At 40.4% G+C, this 19241-nt stretch overlaps 1 protein-coding gene across 4 annotated transcripts in view; it reads left to right on the forward strand.

Moving 5' to 3' along the window:
• The window catches only part of LOC116622203 (putative protein ZNF720), a 132976-nt gene that overhangs the window by 63950 nt on the left and 49785 nt on the right, over nucleotides 1-19241 (forward strand). For all 4 annotated transcript variants that reach the window (XM_032388473.1, XM_032388470.1, XM_032388471.1 and 1 more), the window contains exons 3-5: nucleotides 6755-6833; nucleotides 9485-9611; nucleotides 10089-10184. In XM_032388473.1, the coding sequence (XP_032244364.1) occupies nucleotides 6819-6833; nucleotides 9485-9611; nucleotides 10089-10184 (238 nt within the window). In that variant the 5' untranslated portion in view covers nucleotides 6755-6818. The remainder of the gene's footprint in view (nucleotides 1-6754; nucleotides 6834-9484; nucleotides 9612-10088; nucleotides 10185-19241) is intronic.

Consider the following 19241-nt stretch of genomic DNA (forward strand, 5'->3'; position numbering starts at 1 on the left):
GAGAGAGGAGCACAGCGCTGCATATCAATAATATCAGAGCAAAAACGAGGAAAAAGAGGGTACCCTGTGTGATGTCTCAGTCATTTCATCAGACATGGGCTTCCTACATATTCATTGTGTACCTAAAATGTACATCTTATTTTCTATAAGTATTACTCTTTCTTGGTGTAGCTGAACACATGCACACAAGCTACAAAATGAAATGGATTATTATATTTCACTTGTAATAATTTAAATGGGCATAACCTGCTACCCAACTTCTTTGCAGTGGATTCCACAACTGCTAGAAATCCCAGTTCCACTCTGGATAGGATGAGTGTAAGGACAGCACTGGCTGTGAAATACCATGGGGATTTCTGGCCAAAATATGGGTGGATCATTTAAAGCAGAGATGGTCACTGCCTCTGACTACTAACCTGTGTCCCCACTAATTGGCAACAAGCATAGAGCCCAGAGCACATGACCACCCTAATCATGGGGTAAGTGGAATGAGGGAGGTGCCTGTCAGCTGTGAGTCAGCATCCCTGGAAGATCACCCATCTATAGGGGATCAAACCTATGTTGGGGTTATACACCTGGGATACTAGTACTTTGTGCAACCACAGCACATGCCTTGCTGATCCTGCCTATTACAGTGTCCCAAAGGTTTCTTCATCTCCAACATCTACTCTGTCATGTGACATCTTAAAGCGATGTCTACACTGCTTCCATCATCCAATACCTATCACTATCCAGTGCCAATAATCTAGGCCTGAGGAAGATCAGTAATCTCTGTCATCCAACAGCATCTGCTTATCAGTAACACCCAAGAATTCAGTTAAATCATGAAGAAAAATAGGAATTCCTTGGTTCCAGGAGATTACCGTATTTCCCAAGTCCACATGTCCATTACTTTAATCATCAGATGACACCATGAGCAGCTGACTTGGCCTTTGGAGTGAGTACATGTTCCCTCCAGTTCCCTCCCCACATTTCAAAAAGAGTTCTCCATGTATGCTTTTAATAGGTCTTATCTTGGGGCCTCTAGGTGGCTCAGTCAGTTAAACATCTTTCTTTGGCTCAGATCATAATCCCAGGATCCCAGGATCTAGCCTACGTCTCCTTTCCCTCTGTTGCTCTCCCTGCTTGTACTGTCTCTTTCAATCTGTGAAATAAATAAAAGCTTTTAAAAAATAGTCTTGGCCACCTGGGTGGCTCAGTTGGTTGGGCATCTGCCTTTGGCTCAGGTCATGATCCTGGGATCCTGGATTCGATCCGCGTTGAGCTCCCTGCTCCGCTGGGAGCCTGCTTTTTTCCCTTTGCCTCTGCCACTCCCCCTGCTTGTGCTCTCTCTCACTTCAATCTCTCTCAAATAAAATCTTAAAAAAATGAAAAATAAATCTTCTCTTTCTTTCTAGGAGTATAGATCATCATGTTTTACCTATGTTCACATTCCTCTCAGTGCTAAATGTCTGAATTTATACTGTGGCCCATTGTCCTTGTATCCCTTTAATCTGAATTAAGAGGTCAGTGAGGACTCTCTAGCCACAACGCATACAAAAAACTTTCTCAGATGGATTTGTAGCTGGGAATGAAACTGAGGAACCAAGAAGAACTGGAGATCATTAAAAAATAAGACAAGTAGAATTTATCTGTCTATATTCAGAGACTCAGGTGGGCAACCTGGAAACAGGTTATCCTTTCTCCACATGCAGAATTCATGCCAATTCTTCTTCCTGTGATCTTTTTCTCTCTTGCCTTGTCTCATATTGGAATATTTTCCTCCTACTTAAGGGATATCTATCACACATCCAGTACTCCCATGTGTGTATATTCACTTCATTTAAACATCAAAGGAACCCCTCCATTATGACATGGGGCTCAATCCTTTCTTAGGTTCCATGGGTGGAGTGCTCGGGAGTTCCTGGGTAAGTCCAGATTGAGCCACTGAAACTTAAACAGATTTAGGTAAACTCTGTGGGTATCTTCTCTATAGCGTGCACAAGGGGAATGTCTAGGACGCCAGGGGAGGTGGTGGTTCAAAAGGGCAGTGGTTGAGGTGTCCTATCAGAAGTTACATTTAAAAAAAAGTATTTATTTATTTGACAGAGAGACAGCGAGAGAGGAAATACAAGCAGGGGGAGTGGGAGAGGGAGAAGTAGGCTCCCCCTGAGCAGGGAGCTCGATGCCGGGCTCAATCCCAGGACCCTGGGATCATGACCTGAGCTGAAGGCAGATGCTTAACGACTAAGCCACCCAGGTGCCCCTATCAGAAGTTATATTAATGTGTGCCTCTGCAGGGTGTTGTTTAGAGAATGCACTAATGAGAGGGGCTGGTGTCAGTTCAAGTCCCCTGCGAACCAACTTGACTACACAAAATGGCTGCCAAGTAGCACCATTATGGAGAAGTTTACCTACAGTCCCCCTATATAATCTATAATATATCCATGTTGATGTCCCAGGAGTTAAAAGGAGGAGAAAACGATGCAATAGATAAACTGTTGGAAATATAACCACACATTATTTAAAGTCTGAGGCCACAGAGAAAATGGATTACTAGTTATATTACATCAGCGCTATCAAATGGGTGGTAGATACCATCTGTTGTCTACATTCTTAAATAAGGTGAGGTAGGTTGATATTGGTGGCAGGATAATACATCATTCATTACCTGTCAGTGTTAACACATTAAAAACCAATATGTTCTATTATTAAAATATCTTAGGATCACACATAGACTAAGTTATGCATTTCAAATCCACTGTATGATCCTTGTTGAAAGTACAGATTACAATCATTCAAGAAACATTCTTGTTCTGATATAATGACCTAGGAGTCATAATTTCAATAATTTTCAGGCCTGAAGTAATTGTTAAGAAATGTCGATGTACAATCATATGCCCTGTTAGGGAAGAGTTAGCTATCCTCTACTGATATCTGGGAAGTTTTCTTCATTTCAACCACAGCAATTAATATTCTGTACATCTGTCTATTGCTACTGTAAAGATACATCAGTATTTTGATTGATTGCCACCACTTTTTTTTTTTACTTTTTAAGATTTTAATTCCAGTTAACAAAAAGTGTTATATTAGTTTCAGCTGTACAATATAATGGTTAAACAATTCCATACATTATCAGGTGGTTATCACAACAAGTGCAGTCCTTCATTACCAAAACCTATTTAACCCTTCTCCCCACCCACCTTCCCTCTGGTAACCTTGGTTTGTTTTTTATCATTAAGAGTCTGTTTCTTGATTTCTCTCTCTCTCTGTCTCTCTCCACTTCACTTAAGAATTGATTAAATTCCTCGTGGAGAGGTAGACTATGGTCACCCTAAAGAGTCTTCTTATTGCTCATTATAATAATATTCTAAGTGTTTTCTCTTTTGCTTTGTTCTCTCCTATTGTTGAGACACATGCAAGCAGTTCCTGACTCCTTTACCCAGCCTGCAGATCATACTGACTACTCAAAACAAATTCACCGCAGTGTCCCCTCTGGACTCTACAACAATGGCCTTCTGTAATAGTTACACGTAGGGACAGATAGAGACCAATTTCAATGCATGGGCAGGGACATCTCTACAACCCCTATCACCTTGAAGAAGTTACAGAATTTGAGCCCTTCACCCTTCAACAACCTTGATGATTTAAGAACCGATAATTGGTCAGGGATAAGGTGATGAGGGAAGAAACAAAAAAATGTTCACCTTTAACCCAGAAGGTTGACTTATAGCCTGCATAATTTTGATAAGGATTGAATATGTGCTGGTTGGTACATTCTTAAAGGGTCTCGTGACTGCATAGTTAATATCGAACTGAATGATAAGCACCAGAGTAATTTTGCAAAAGTAGTGTTTTTTTTAAAAGATTTTATTTGTCAGAGAGAGCACAAGCAGAGGGAGAAGCTGACTCCCTGCTGAGCCCGATGCGGTGCTCAATCCCAGGACCCTGGGATCATGACCTGAGCTGGAGGCAGATGCTTAACCAACTGAGCCACCCAGGCATCCCAAAAAGTAGTTTTATAAGTAGAAAATTGGAGAAACATTTGTGATCTAATACTCCCTGCATGTCCCCTCCCCCTTGAACACTAAGCATATAACCACAAGCTTCATGTAGCCAAAGTGCAACTCTTTCTGCCCAGGAGTCCTGTCTCCCTGCTACTTGAATAATCTGTAAAAAAAAAAAAAAAAAAAAAAAATCTCAAGAATTCTTTCCTGCTGGATGGGCTCAACAATCCCACAACAATTTTTGTTACGGAGAACCCCATTTTTGGCTGCTGGTGGCTCCAAAAGCCAATACACAAGACAGGAGTTTTGATTGGAAATGAATATGAGCTTTAATCAATTCGGTAGAAGTCTTGTCCAAAAACCAACTCCATGGTTTCAGCCTGGCCCAAGATTTTTAGGGGAACTTGAGGCCAGTAATTGGTAAAAGAGGAGAATGGTAGTCTCTAGCACTTCTTGGTTCCTGCAGACTCAGTGGTGTCAGCTAGAGACGTTATTGTGGTTCTTGGGGGTGAAGCATTGGTGCCCCAGGGGAGGTTATGCAAGAGGATTCCGATCCACGTCTTTCTAGGAAGCAATACATGACCTATAGATATACAAAGAGGTTTGGTTTATCAATCACACACGCTAAAGGTGCATGCTAAAATTTAAAGACTACTAAGTTGGGCAAAGGGGCCCGGGCAGGGCTTCTATGTAACTTAAAAAAAAGGTCCCCTAGGTTTATTCTGTTGCTGCAAATGGAAGGATTTCCTTCTTTTGTGAGGTTGATTATATACCCAGAATGAATTAGATGGCAGACCTCTATCAGTAATATAACAAATATCAGACATTAACTTTTTATATTATAAAGAGTTGCCTGCCTGGTGTTGCAAACTATTGTTTGAGAAACTTTGCTCTTTCCTTTTTCCTGTGAATATGCTCACCCCCTTTTGAAATTCTAAATCCTTACACTCTTCTTAAGTCACAGTGGCATGTAAGCATCAGTTTCCTGTGGTTGAGCCTCATATTTTTGAGGTTCCCATAATTAAGAAATTATTTTTTTTCTCTTGTGAATCTGTCTTATATCAGTTTAATTATTAGACCGGCCAAAGAATTGAGAACAGATGAAGAAAAATGGATTCCTCTCCTAACATTCATTCTGTTGTTGAAAACTGACCTCTGTGCTTCAGAGCCAAACTTGAAGACAGAGTTGGGGGGTCAAGAAGAACAGTAGCTTTATAGTTTTGCTGGACAGAGGAGGCTGGTGGAAGTTGAGGCCTTCAGAACAACAAGCTCACCCGGTGTCAGGGGCTGAGGGTTTTGTAGGGAGATACAGGATCTCCTGTTTGAACAGGAATTGCGTCTGTGTTGACAGCCTTGTTCAGGCTTTCAGAGTGGTCCTGGATTCCTGAAAACAGGAAACAAAGGCTAAGAAGCGGGGAGGGGGGAGTTTGGGGAAGAGAGGGAAAAGCATACTTTATACCATCAAGCCTCACTACTGTTTTAATGCCGCCATTTGATTTTTGTTCAACTTCTGCTCTCGAGTGGTTTCAGTTTGAGTCACCAGGGCAACTGAAGTAAGACCGCTTCAAATTTTAAGTCTGAAACCACTCATTATTTTCTAGAATTCCAAAAATAAAGAAGAAGAATAACACAATTTTAGTGAAAATTTTGAGGAATTAGAATTCTCCTGTATTGCTGATGGGAAAGTAAAAAGTACATTCATTTTGGAAAACTGTTTTGCAGTTACTTGTGAAAACAAACATTTACCTACCGAAGGGCAGCATGCTCTTAGCACAAAATATGTCTCTTTGTTTAAGGGTTATTTTAGGCCGGCTGGTGTGTGTGTGTGTGGGGGGTTGAGGTAGAGAGAGCGTGAGTGAGCATGCGCACGCGAGCGGGGAGGGGGGGAAGGGGGGGCACAGTGACAGAATCTTAAGCAGGCTCCTTGCTCAGTGGATGCTGACCTCATGACACTGAGATCACGACCTGAGGTGAATTCAGGAGTCACATGCTCAGCCTACTGAGCGCCCCTGCGCCCCTCCACTTGTTATTTTAAAGAAATGGCAGACAAAGGAAAAGCCCTGAAACACAGTATGTTTACTTTTGTAAGAGATACTTGCATTTATAAGGGAAAGCTCCATTTGTAAGGGTGCTTCCCTCTGTGTAGCAGAAAGAGGGAGAATGTATAAATCTCCAGAAACTCTGATCATTGGAAAAAGCATCGATTTAAATCTGGTTAGCAACCACAGCCTTGGATACTGTGCTTTGCCTGGTCACCTCCCCAAATGCTTCCCAATAGGATAACAGCGTGAAGTTCCCAAAATGATCCTTGCTGGTGCCCTCCCCCTCAGATTCTGTCAACTGGTGAAAACAACAGTGCTGTGTTAATTAAGGGCTCGAGGTGATTCTAAGTGAGGCCAGGGTTAAGCACGAGGGCTTTCCGTTATTTTCCGTTATTTTATGAGAATTGAGAGCAGGGTTTGGCTCAAGAAGAGGAAACAGGGTCTCTGCTACATGAGTCTGGGAGGGTCAGGTCCTTGGAGCACAGGGTTCCTAGGCTGTAGCTGAATTTGTGGGCATCTGTGGGAGGGGAGGCCCCCTGGAAGCAGAGAAGGAAAAGTCAGGGATTGGTCTTCAAGTAGGAGCTCGTGGTTTCTGAAAGGCTCCTGACACAAAGGACTAGGAAGTTGGGCCTTTTTTCTGCATTTCAAAGTCCTGCCTTCAGGCCGAGCAATTTAGAGGTGCAGAGGCTCTGTTGGTGGCTTTAAAGGCATTTTCTCCTGATGCAGCTGTGATTTCTCCATGAATCTCTTCTGACAAAGAAATCTAGAGGACAAGGTGAAAGAAGAAGAAATGGCCAGTTCTCAGGTAAGCCTTGCATCTGAGGTCAGAGGCCTTGTCATCTTTTTCTCCTGAAATTCCTTGCATTTAGAAATTGCAAATGTTGATTCCTCTATTTCTGATAATTCCGCTTTATGTTTTCACCTAATTTTTAAAACCTTTTCAAAAATGATACTGAAGGTTAAGTCTTTGGAACAATTCTTCCCTATATCCCAGAGCCTTCTCTCCCTTCTCTCCAACCTGGCTTCCAATAGTCCATCAACAATTGTCACTTGGAATTAAAGTCCTGCAAGTATTGAAAATATTCCCTTTGTGACTGATTCACAGGGGAAGTCTTTGAGTTCAAGATTCCTGTTGCTGATGGGGTCCGGTCCTGGGATATCAGTCAAGGAAAGCAGTTCTTATTTAGGTCCCATCTGGATGCTTTTTCAGCTTTCTGTAGACCAGGAGTCAGAAAATGCATAAATAAACATGATGGATATGAGGCTCAGAATAACTGGGAAAGTTCTTGGGGGGGGAGGAAGAGGTGAGGTGGAGGGGAAGGGGGCGGATTCATGTTCTTTAGATTGTGAAAAAAATGCTTAAAATATAATAGATATTACAGGACTTGGAAACTAATTGTGAAAAAAATGCTTAAAATATAATAGATATTACAGGACTTGGAAACTTATGTGTGATTGAACTTTGTATAAATGCACTGTATTCTCATAATTCAATTTATATTCTGATTTAATGTTTGATGACCACAAGAACATACCAGTAGTAATAGGTCCTTTGGTGTGCTTTAAGCACTGGTATCAATTTGTTTCCTTAGAGCTCATGTTACCTTCTTTTTTTTAAGATTTTATTTATTTATTTGAGAGAGAGAGTGAGAGACGAGAGAGCACGAGCAGGGAGGAGGGGTAGAGGAAGAAGCAGGCTCCCCGCTGAGCAGGGAGCTGGATTCGGGGCTTGATCCCAGGAGTCTGGGATCATGTCCTGAGTGGAAGACAGATGCTTAACTAACTGAACCACCCAGGTGCCCTCGTGTTACCTTCTTTTACTTGGGTTGGTGCACTCTGACAGATTTCTCCCCTATAAAGTTCATATTTTCCCCCTTAGTATTCATAAGTGTTGGGGCGCCTGGGTGGCTCAGTCGTTAAGCGTCTGCCTTCGGCTCAGGTCATGATCCCAGGGTCCTGCGTTGAGCCCCGCATTGGGCTCCCTGCTCCGCGGGAAGCCTGCTTCTCCCTCTCCCACTCCCCCTGCTTGTGTTCCCTCTCTCACTCTGTCTCTCTCTGTCAAATAAATAAATAAAATCTTTAAAAAATATATTCATAAGTATCTTAGATGGATTTACTGAGTGATATGCAGAAACCATCACATTTAAAGTGGAAACTTCTTTCTTCTGAATTTCTCTTCTAGTTTCTGTTGAGGAGAACAAAGGTAAAAGAAATGTAGATAAACTGAAATTCAACTTCCAGAGCCTAGATAAATACTTGAGACTGGCAGAGTATGACATTCCATCAGGAATTCACAACTGCCTTAATGTTAATGCTTCTCTAGAGACAAAAAGCAACCAGCTTGACAATAGCCAGACCTCCAGGATCCTGTAAGTCCTCTTTAACATATGAAAATCCCTGCAGAAACTTCCTTTATTTTTGCCTGCCAACTTAAAACTATTTTATCAATGGCTTCTCACTAGGACAGTATAGGTCTTTCTGCCCAGGGGTCCTGTCCCTGTGCTTTAATAAAAACAGTTTTTGCACTGAAAATGTCCCAAGAGTTCTTTCTTGAACCTTTAGCTCGCAGGCCCCTTCACATCAGTTTCCACTGGACAATGAAGACTGTCACCTTCGTGTAGCAGAGATAATGATTTCTAGGACTGGAGGTTCTAAGTCAGACCTCCATCTTGTAGGTTTTTATTTTACTCCACACTTAGGTCACAGAGTTACCGTTTTATTTACCTCTTTGTATTTTCAAAAAAAAAAAACAAAAACAAAAAAACAAGAACCACTTAACATGTTTGAGTGTCTTAAAATCCTGAAATATAATAGAGTCACAGATAGAAATTATATCAGGTAAGCTTGTGACGCAAAGGAAACTTGATTTGCAGCCAGTAAGGAGATCACAGGGAATAACTTCCAAAGCAGAGACTCCCAGAGCCAGGGAGAATGGTTTCCTTTTATTTAGGGTTCAAATGGAAATTTAGAAAGGAGGGGCTTCATCATCTTGTATAGAGCTGGGCATGAGGTCAAACAGGTACCTGAAGACAACACTTCCATACATACATTGTATGTTATATAAGTGAGGTTTGCGCTTCTCCTAGGATGGAGATTTTCATATTATAATGAGGTAAAAGTACCATGGGTTACTCTTTGGTCCATCTACACAGGTGTGAGTCAGGGGTTAAGCTCAAACTGGGCTGGCCCAATTTCATCCTTTGGGCCGTCATTACCTTTATTTGGATAGTTTTCGTTCCTTGACAGGAGACTAGACCATGGGGTCTTTGCCTGGAGTAAAAGATAAGGTGGAAAAAGCGGTTAAGTAAAATGTGGGACAAAGATCGGAGGGTATAATCAGGTAACTGGGGAAGGTCAGGTCTTGGGTCTAGCTGGTGACATTAACTCCCCCTTTCATCTTAGGGACCATTGTGAACTCTGCCAATGGCCACTTGGTAACTGTGGTATTTATTGCAGGGACTGCTGACATTCAGGGATGTGGCCATAGAATTCTCTCAGGAGGAGTGGGGATGCCTGAACCACACTCAGCGGGAATTGTACAGGGATGTGATGTTAGAGAACTACGGACACCTCCTCTTCTTGGGTGAGGATGACCCCTTCCAGATTTCCCAAACCACACTCAGGGTTTTGTTCCTTCCTTTGAAGACTGTCTATTAGAAGATTCCTCTTTGAATGTTGGGAATTCAGATCCAGGCAATAAGGGAAATAAGTAGGGGTTTGTAGATGTAGAGAAAAATCTTCATGGTGTTTCCTTTTCAGCTTTAGCTTCCCGTTTCTTAAGAGAACATCATCACTTCTGTAGATGAGTGCCAGTTGTAAACAGTGAGTGGCAAAAAATGGTACTGCCCACATCTTAAACTGAAATTTTAAGTCCTTATTATTGTATTGGTAGTACTTGAAAGTGGAGGTCATGATGTGAAAATGTGAAACTTCTCCTGCCTGTTTAATGGGGCTGTTGGTCAACAGTGTTTGGGAAATCATTTTATAGAATTCTACAATGTCCTCTAGTGGATTGAAAGAATCTCCAGCAGTACTACTATTCATTTTTTCTAATAAACAGGTCTTATTGTGTGGAAGCCAGACCTGGTCATCTTTTTGGAGCAAGAGAAGCAGCTCTGGGATGTGAAGAGAAAGGAAACAGTAGCCATCCATCCAGGTAGGTGGGAATGAATGAGGCAGATGACAGAGGTGAGGCCCAAATGTGAAGGAGGAAGACAGACCTTAAATTGTGGTTCAAGTAGCTCTCCTTGAATGGAAATTCGTTTTGGAAGCATAGTTGAATTTCCCCCCCTCTCACAGAGGGACATCTGCTATCCAACATTATCAAGCTCTTAAATTTTCTAAGGATTCTCCGTCAGCTCCAGTGATGGTCCATCACATCCACAGGGAGGGCCAGGGGACTCTCCTGGGAGTGGGAGGGCCTCCATAGTCTGAGAGCTTCTCCATAGCTGTGAGGGCCCTGGGAAAATCATCCTATTTCTGAGGAACTCTATGCTAAGCCCTTTGTAAGTTCTGTTTTTCATCATGGGAGAAGTGTGTCAGGGTGGTTGTAAGCACATTGTGGTTTGGGGCAGAAATCCTGGGAACACTGGAGACAGATATCACATGTTTTCTGGTTTATGCTTTCCTATGTTATGGTGGCTTTAATCTTAGTTGTACAAAACTGAGAATCAGTAATTTCATCAGATAACAAAATACCTCCCTAGAATGAGAAAATCTAATCCTTTATTTCACTTAAAAGTTCATTTTTCTTTGTATTAAATAATATTAGAAATTTTCACTCTATGTGTCCCATTCCTCAGTGGTGAAATAATTAAATGTATCTGTTTCCTGGAATTCCTACCTATATAATGCCATAGGGGAGCTAGAATATTTAGAATTCAGAATTTTCAGCCTGTAATAAAGTCTCAGTTGTTACTTTATTAATAATTGAATCATTTTATAATTTTGCATGGTATGAATTTGCTGTGACTTTGCCATGTGTGTTCTCATTTTCTTATTAGTTATACATGATATTCATCTTTGATTTTTTTATATCAAAAGTGGTGATATGACATGGGCATTTGCTTATAGAAAGTAAGGTGGATAATTAGTAAAATTCCCATATTAAAAAAAAGTTTTGCTTATAAATTTAATTTTACATCTGGAAAAATTAACCATTAGGCTTTTCTTCTACTTTCCTCAGAATGTATCTGAATTTAATCCCAAATATTTATTTTTTACAAAGTGATTGCTGCCATATTTTAAAATTGTGACGGTATTTCTTTATTTCAAAATGAAGGGTTTTTTTGGGTGCCTGATTCTTATTTTTCTCTTTTTTTTAAAGATATATTTATGAGGCAGAGAGAGAGAGTGCATGAGCTCTCTTGGGATGAGGGGCAGAGGGAGAGGGAGAGGTAGAAGGAAAGGGAGAGAATCCCAAGCAGACTACCTGATGAGCGTGGACACCCTTGAGGGACTCTATTCCACAACCCTGAGATCATGACCTGAGCCAAAATCAAGAGTCAGATGCTAAACCAACTGAGCCATGTAGGTGCCCCACGGTGCTTGGTTCTAAAGGTGGCCTTCTAGTCTGTGTACAGGAGGGATATATTAATAATAATACATTTTCCAATGTCTTTTAAGTGCTTATTCATAAAATCTTCCATTAGAACTTCTCATGGTAGATTTTAATATATATTCTTTACTATTTTACTGTCAATAAAGGCATGCCTATAATTCAGAATGCTTAGTTTTCATGAGTACACAGTCTCAATTTAAAGTTATAGTTCTATAAAAGGTTTCCTTTTAAAAATCCATTTTTTTCCTTAAAGATTTTATTTATCTATTAGGGAGAAAGCACGCAGAAGTGGGTGGGGGGAGTGGGGCAGAGGGAGAGAGACAAGCATACTTCCCACTGAGCAGGGATCCCACACTGGGCTCCATCCCAGGACCCCGAGATCATGAGCTGAGCTGAAGTTAAACGCTTAACAGCCTTACCCACCCAGGCACCCCAAAATTCATCTATTTGTATGTGGAATTCTTTGGGTTAAATTTTGTCTTATTCTGGTTTTATAATTCCGTAATAATGTGCTTCCTTTTGTATGGGACCTTTCACAACATTATTTAGTTACCTGTGTATTTTATTATAGGATGACAATTTTCACCTCAGTAGATTTCAGGACAGTGTGAATTTAACTCAGGTATCAATCAGCTCTTTAGTCTCTCCAGTGTTTGAACAAATGCGCCCCTTTTGTCTGAGCTGCAACCATAATGCGTCCAAAGGGTGCTCTCATTCCTTCTTCCTCTGTGGCATACATGACAGAAACAGTTTCCTCGGGCAGCATCCGCACAGCCAGATCATTGAGCATACAGGTCACTCACTTGATCCTCTCTGAGGAGAGGTAAGAGTTTTCTCACGCTGTTGCTGTGGAGTGTCAGGGAGGGTGAGCCGCTGTTGTGGGCAAGTGTCCCAAACTTCTCTTGTCTCTTCGATGAGCCTCTTCTACCTTTGTACTTGTCTGGGGTTGCTGTGTTCTAATTGGCTTCTGGAGTACTCTAAAAGGTAATTTGGTCCATTTTTGTCTCCATGGAGGAGCAAAGTCCTGATGCTTCGTATTTCTCCATTCTGCTGATGAGCAATGATTAGTATTAAGTTTGCACATTAGCATTTTATTTATTTATTTATTTTTTAAAGATTTTATTTATTTGACAGAGAGAGACACAGCCAGAGAGGGAACACAAGCAGGGGGAGTGGGAGAGAGAGAAGCAGGCTTCCCGCGGAGCAGAGAGCCCGATGTGGGGCTCGATCCCAGGACACTGGGATCATGACCTGAGCCGAAGGCAGACGCTTAACGACTGAGCCACCCAGGCGCCCCTGCACATTAGCATTTTAATATATATGCATGTGAGTATAGTGAGTGTGATAACTTATTTTGTATCTTTTAGTTGTGTCTTTCCATAACACCCAAAGGCCTGTTGGCAAAGACAGGGAAAGAAGATTCACTTTTTAGAGTGATTTAAGATGTTGAAGCAGTGGCCCTGAGTATTTATACTTAATAAATGACTGGGAGGGTGACAGAGGGTAGTGAAGGGCAGGCAGGAAGGATGTTATGATGGATATAACCCAAGTGGGACAGTTACCATAATGAAATTCTTCCCGCCAGAAGAGATGAGGCATAGAACACATTCAGGGAAAATCCCACCGTAAGTCAGTTATATTTGCAGAACAATGTCTTTGAACCCAGGGAATATAATGCATTTTTTCAACATACATATTCTCTGGAATATGAAAATTCTGGAAAGTCACCTAGTCTGTGCTGAAAGTTTCATTCAAACCATTTCAAATATAAGATTCGTTTAGTCATTCACTGATGCTTTTCTGAATGTTAGACATTTAAAAATAAAGATAAAAATTCTAAATGTGATTGATTTGAGAAGTCCTTTTCAGAGGGTTCATTATTCTCCCACCGACACATAATCCCTCCCTGTTGCACACTCTCCAAATTTGGTAAACACAGGAGAGTCTTTATCCAGACATCACTGTGGAATACTTAACCACATAATACTTAATTTGGAGCAAGTTTTCATGTGTTGTGAACTTAGGAAGGCCTTTTGTGAGGACTATTTTCTATAATTACCATGTTGTTTATAAAGGAGACAAAACTTGACAATGTAACGAATCTGGGGAAAATGTCCATCAAGGGTCAAATCCTAATAAACATCAGAGAATTCAGTTTCTAGAGAACCAATATTAGAATAATAAATGTGGGAAAGTCTTTTATGAAAGCTCAAATCTTATTGTATATTACTGTATCTTTACTGAAGTGAAGACTAAAAAGGTAGTAAGTGTGGCAAACCTTTTAACTAGTCTTCAAGACTCAATAGCAGACATTTCATAATGGGAAGAAGTATTACAAATGTAAACAGTGTGGTAAAGACCTTAACTGCCACTCAAAACTTATCAATATAAGGTAAAATACAGTGGGGAGAATGCTGACAAATGTAAAAAAAAAAAAAAAAAAAGGCCAAGTCTTTAAGCAGAACTACAGCCTCCCTGAATATCAGAGAGGGCATGATGTATGAAACCCTACAAATGTAAGGAATGTGGTAAAGCATTTCATTCATAATCAAAAGTATTCAACAGGAGATAATACATCCTGGGGCGATACCTTAAAATTGTCAAGAATAGTGGTAACGTCTTTACCTGGAACTGAACCCTTACTCAATATCAGATAAAGCATACTAGATAGAAACCTTCATGTAATGGCTGATGAATGACCTTTGTTTTTAATATACAGTATGGAAAGAAAGAGTCTTTTATAAAGGATAAAAATATTAAAGATGTAAACAGTTGGCTAAGTATGTGCAATAGAAAGGCAAATCTAAATAAAATCAGAGAATCAACAATGAGTTGTTAATAAGTCAGTGCCATTTTCAGACATGACTCTAAATCGGAGTATTTATTACAGAGAAAAATCCAAATTTAAATGACCTAGATCAATCACAGTTTAGCCTTGGACAGGGCAGACATGAGGGGCACCAACCCCCTCCAGAACTGAAAATCTATGTGTAATTTTTGAGTCCCCAAAACTTAAAACCATTCCTGCTTTACCATGGAAATACCGTATTGTTGAAACCTTACCTAGAACATTAACTGTTAATCATCCCCTTCTTTTTATGTTGTCTGTATTCTATACAGTATTTTTATAATAAAGTAAGGTGGAGAAAAAATATTAAGGAATGTGTAATGAAGAGAAAACATGTTTATAGTACTACACGATATTTACAAAAAAGAAAAAAAATCTTTGTATAAGTAGACCCACGCTGTTTAAACCCATGTTATTCAATGGTCAACTGTATTTGTTAATAAACCTGAGAGGATCAAGGTGGGATGGATGTTTGGAGAGGGATAATTAATTTCACTGTGTCTCTTTTTTCTTTTGACCATATTTGAGTTATTTTCAATAGCAAATATTAATTTTACTCTGAAATAGTCTCATGCTAAGCCTTTATTGCTTGTGTGCGTGCAAAATAATCTAGTTGCTGTCTCAAAGGCTCTTGTGTGATAGGGAATTCATACCTACTTTTCCATGAGATTAAAGACACTGTAGGGGCGCCTGGGTGGGTCAGTTGGTTGAGTGTTTGCCTTTGGCTCAGGTCATGACCTCGGGGCCCTGGGATCCAGCCCCATATCGCATCTGGCTCCCTGCTGGGGCGGGTGGGGGAGTCTGTTTCTCCCTCTCTCTCTGCCCCCCCCACCTCATGCTCTCTCTCTCTCGAACGCATGCACTTGCGTGTGCACTCTCTCTCACAAGTATGTAAATAAAATCTTTTAAAAAAGTAAAAAAAATAAAGACACTGTAATGTACAATGTGTGACGAAAGTCCACATGGAAATGCTGTTTGTGGTTGCGTGTAAGAGTGATAATAAGCCACGGTGAAGTAAGTATTCAGGGCATTGTTATTTGCATTAAAGTAAAACAGAGGAACATTCTAAATTTTAAATAGTTTTGCCAGCTGCTGTTTAGGAGAATATGGTGGTACTTTATTTTTAAGCCTGGATGTATGTTCACAGTAGTAATTGATACAAGTCAAGAACGTCAGTTATATGGTTGAAATAAAGAAATTTTCATAGGTATCTAGGAAAGTATATCTAACATTTTCATAAAAAGGTGGAAAATTATTGTAAATCCACATTTACTCCATAAGTAGCCTCAGTTTGAAAAGCATGGAAAGCACAACTCACCGAGCATTATGTCAGAGAAACAAGAATGGTTCTTGAATGATGTAATGGGTACCTCGACCAAGGATCATACAGTGATTTTTCAAGGGTGTGTTTAGAGTGTGTTTGGACTTAGTATATTTAAAATAATAACACTGAATGGATTTTAATGTGTTAACACTGATGTGTAATAAATAAAGTGTGATCCTGCACCAACCTTAGCCTGCCCCAATTTCATCAAGATTGCAGGTAAACAGACAGTAACACAAAGTACACTTGACCCTTGGACAACATGGGTTTAAACTGTGTGGGTCCCGTTATAGTCAGATTTATTTATAGTACAGTGCCGTAAATGTATTTTCTCTTCTTTCTGATTTTCTTTCTTTTTTTTTTTTTTTTTAAAGATTTTATTTATTTATTTGACAGAGAGAGACACAGCGAGAGAGGGAACACAAGCAGGGGGAGTGGGAGAGGGAGAAGCAGGCTTCCCGCCGAGCAGGGAGCCCGATGCGGGGCTCGTTCCCAGGACCCTGGGATCATGACCTGAGCCGAAGGCAGACGCCCAATGACTGAGCCACTCAGGCACCCCAGCAGTAGGCTCTTTAAATAAACTATTGGGGAGTCAAAGTTACACACAGATTTTCAACTGCATGGGTTGTAGGTACACCGAACCCCTGCATTATTGAAGGGGCACTTGTAATTGTACTCTCACATCACTAGTGATGATATCACTAATAATCTTTTTTCCCAATGGCTCTAAATCTCAAATTATTTGAAATTAATTTTCCCCACATTTATTTTTATAGCTTTTTTTGTTTGTTTTGTTTTGTGGTTTTTTTTTAGTTTTATTTTATTATGTTATGGATTGTGTAAGACTTTTCTTCCTTTCTGTAACTGCTAGGACATTATGGTGTTTTTAATAAGGATGATATAGAAGTATTATTTAGTGTGTAGGTAAACAAATGTGTGATACTGCTGACTTGTATTCCAATTTGTGTAACTAGACTGCCTGCAGGGATTTTGAACTGACTCTGGCTACACCTAATAGCAAATACCCTAGATAACAGCCCCCACAGTCACATGCACATGTAAGTTCCCAATCTGACTTCCTCGGTAGTCTTTGTGAAAGAGTGTCCACTCCCAGTATATTTACCATGAGCAGCCCTTAGAGAAGACCCCACACAGTTTACCATACTCCACTCATTTTGGGTTGAATTGTATATTCTAGACTTGGTCCAGGAACTCCAAAGCACACCAACCATGGACCCTAAGAACGACATCTGCCCTAGTTCCTGCCATTCTCTCTGCCTGCACTCAGTCTTGACCTCTTCATGTTGTTCCCTCAAGGCATATTATGTACATCCTCCAGGAACTAAGAGTAGTAAACTTTATTTCAATATCTTTCTTTTCTTTTATTGAGCCATGTCTCACTGTCTAATGCCCAGAGGTTCTACTTAACTACTGCCAATTGAACAAAATCACTCTTAATATAAGCCATATTTACAGAATGCTCAGTATTTTAAACATTTTACCCTGTATTTTTCGTTGCTTGTGTTGTTTTTGTGAGCATACAGAACACAGAGATTTATAGTTTTGATGTGCACAGAGTTCAATATGTTATATTGAGCTAAAGATGTATTTTAGAGTAAAAGAACTAACTAGGAATAAGTAAGTGTGTGTGTGTGTGTGTACCTGTATTTTCAGAAGGAAAGGGAATATTGGATCCAATGAGATAATTTCCAAATTTCAAAATTGCTGATTGCCTACCAAAGACAAATATTATAGATATCACAATGGGAATAATTTTCTCTGCATTATATAGGATTTATTTCTCCTAAATCTCTTGTATGTTGGTTTGAGAATCTCCCCAGGCAAATCTTGTCTTGTCTATATGGCTATGACTCATATAGGATCTACTCTGTTTTCCTTGTTCCAGTGTTTAGGAACTGTTGCTCAGTTGGCTTACTCACAGATTTATGAGCAGTTTGCATGAAATGACATGGTGTTCAAAATTAATTTGAATATGGGCTAATTCTACAGCGAGTATATTAAATTCTATATAGTTGAATTGATCCATTTCACTTCTTCCTTCTGATTGGAAAAGAACCCTAAGCAAGATTTCTTTAGTTATTCTTCTTTTCTCTTCATGGAAGTGACATGATCCAAGTTATGTACTATAAAAGTTTATTAGATGAAAATTTGGAAACCTCATAAGTCATGGGTTGTTTTAACCTATATTTGAAGGGACCAAACATGGGACAGTTTTGGGTCTTAGTAGATGTGCTAAAGTTAGGAAGAAAACAATCTTCTATTACGAGGGATGATGCAGGCCAAGGTAGGAGATGAAAAGCATCTAGTCTGACGCATGAATTTTTCATGTGGGGAAAGGACATCTGTCCAAGGCTGCGCTCTTGACTCTGAATCTAGAAAGATAAATTTTACTTGTTTTCTTTCTAAATTATCTCCAGTTCTTCTGTCTCCTCATCTCCATTCCAGGGATGTAGGTATCTCGGCTGTCCTTCCTTCCTGTGTTATGGCGACCCCATTGTCACTGCTCTCTCCGTCCAACATAAGCCATTCAGGCCCTTGTAGGTCCTTAGGAGTAGCTTGGGATTTTCAAATTCAATGCTAAATGGTTGGTAACAGGTTCATTTGAAGCCATATCTGAGATGTAAATACAATGTTGTCACCACTTCACTGGAAGAACAGGAAAATGCCATCAGTGGTCCACAGGATTAATTTAGGCATCTGGCACTGAGAGAGTTGTGAGGACAGATAAAACATGATGTTGATACAGTTCGAGTGGAAGATAAGTCCTACTAAAAGCAAATATGGAGAATTCTTGAAATGTGAGTAAAGATCTGGTAAGGAGCTCCCTTTGGTCACTGCAAAGTCTTAAGAAGCTTTTGGTGATGAACAAATGTGACAAGAGATGGGGACTTGGGAAATGTGGTGGTTTTTTGGAATTGAAGGAAGTCAGACACTTTCCTCATGATTTCATGAATTTCCTGGTGGCACAGAGGACCAGTTCCAGCAGGAACTGTTGGATGGCAGAGAAGCTGTACTTTCCCAGGCCCAGATGTGTGGCGGTGGATGGAGAGGGGGTACTGGATGATTTAAACATTATAGGTATTGCTTTAAGATGTCACATGACACAGTAGATCGTGAAGATGATGAAGGCTGCTGGACCCTAGTAGTCGGAACCAGCCAGGTGTGTGTTGTGGTTCCACAAAGCACTGGTATCCCAAATATATAACCCCAGTATAGGTCTGATCCAGTATAGGTGGGTGACCTGCAGCTGCAAGGACCTCCCTCTGAACTGTGTACGAGGCAGTGATGAGTTGGGAAGCAGGGCACCAGTCACTGGCAGTGAGTATTTCTGCCTCAGTCTACCCAGTTTTTAGGCTAGCTGTCCCTATGTTGTTTCACAGCCCATGCTGTCCTTACACCCATCTTGACCTGAGTAGAGAAAGAATTTTTATCACTTGTAGAAATCGGTAAAATGGGGCGC

Source organism: Phoca vitulina, unplaced genomic scaffold (assembly GCF_004348235.1).
Source record: "Phoca vitulina isolate PV1807 unplaced genomic scaffold, GSC_HSeal_1.0 scaffold52, whole genome shotgun sequence".
In the NCBI taxonomy this organism is placed as follows: Eukaryota; Metazoa; Chordata; class Mammalia; order Carnivora; family Phocidae; genus Phoca; species Phoca vitulina.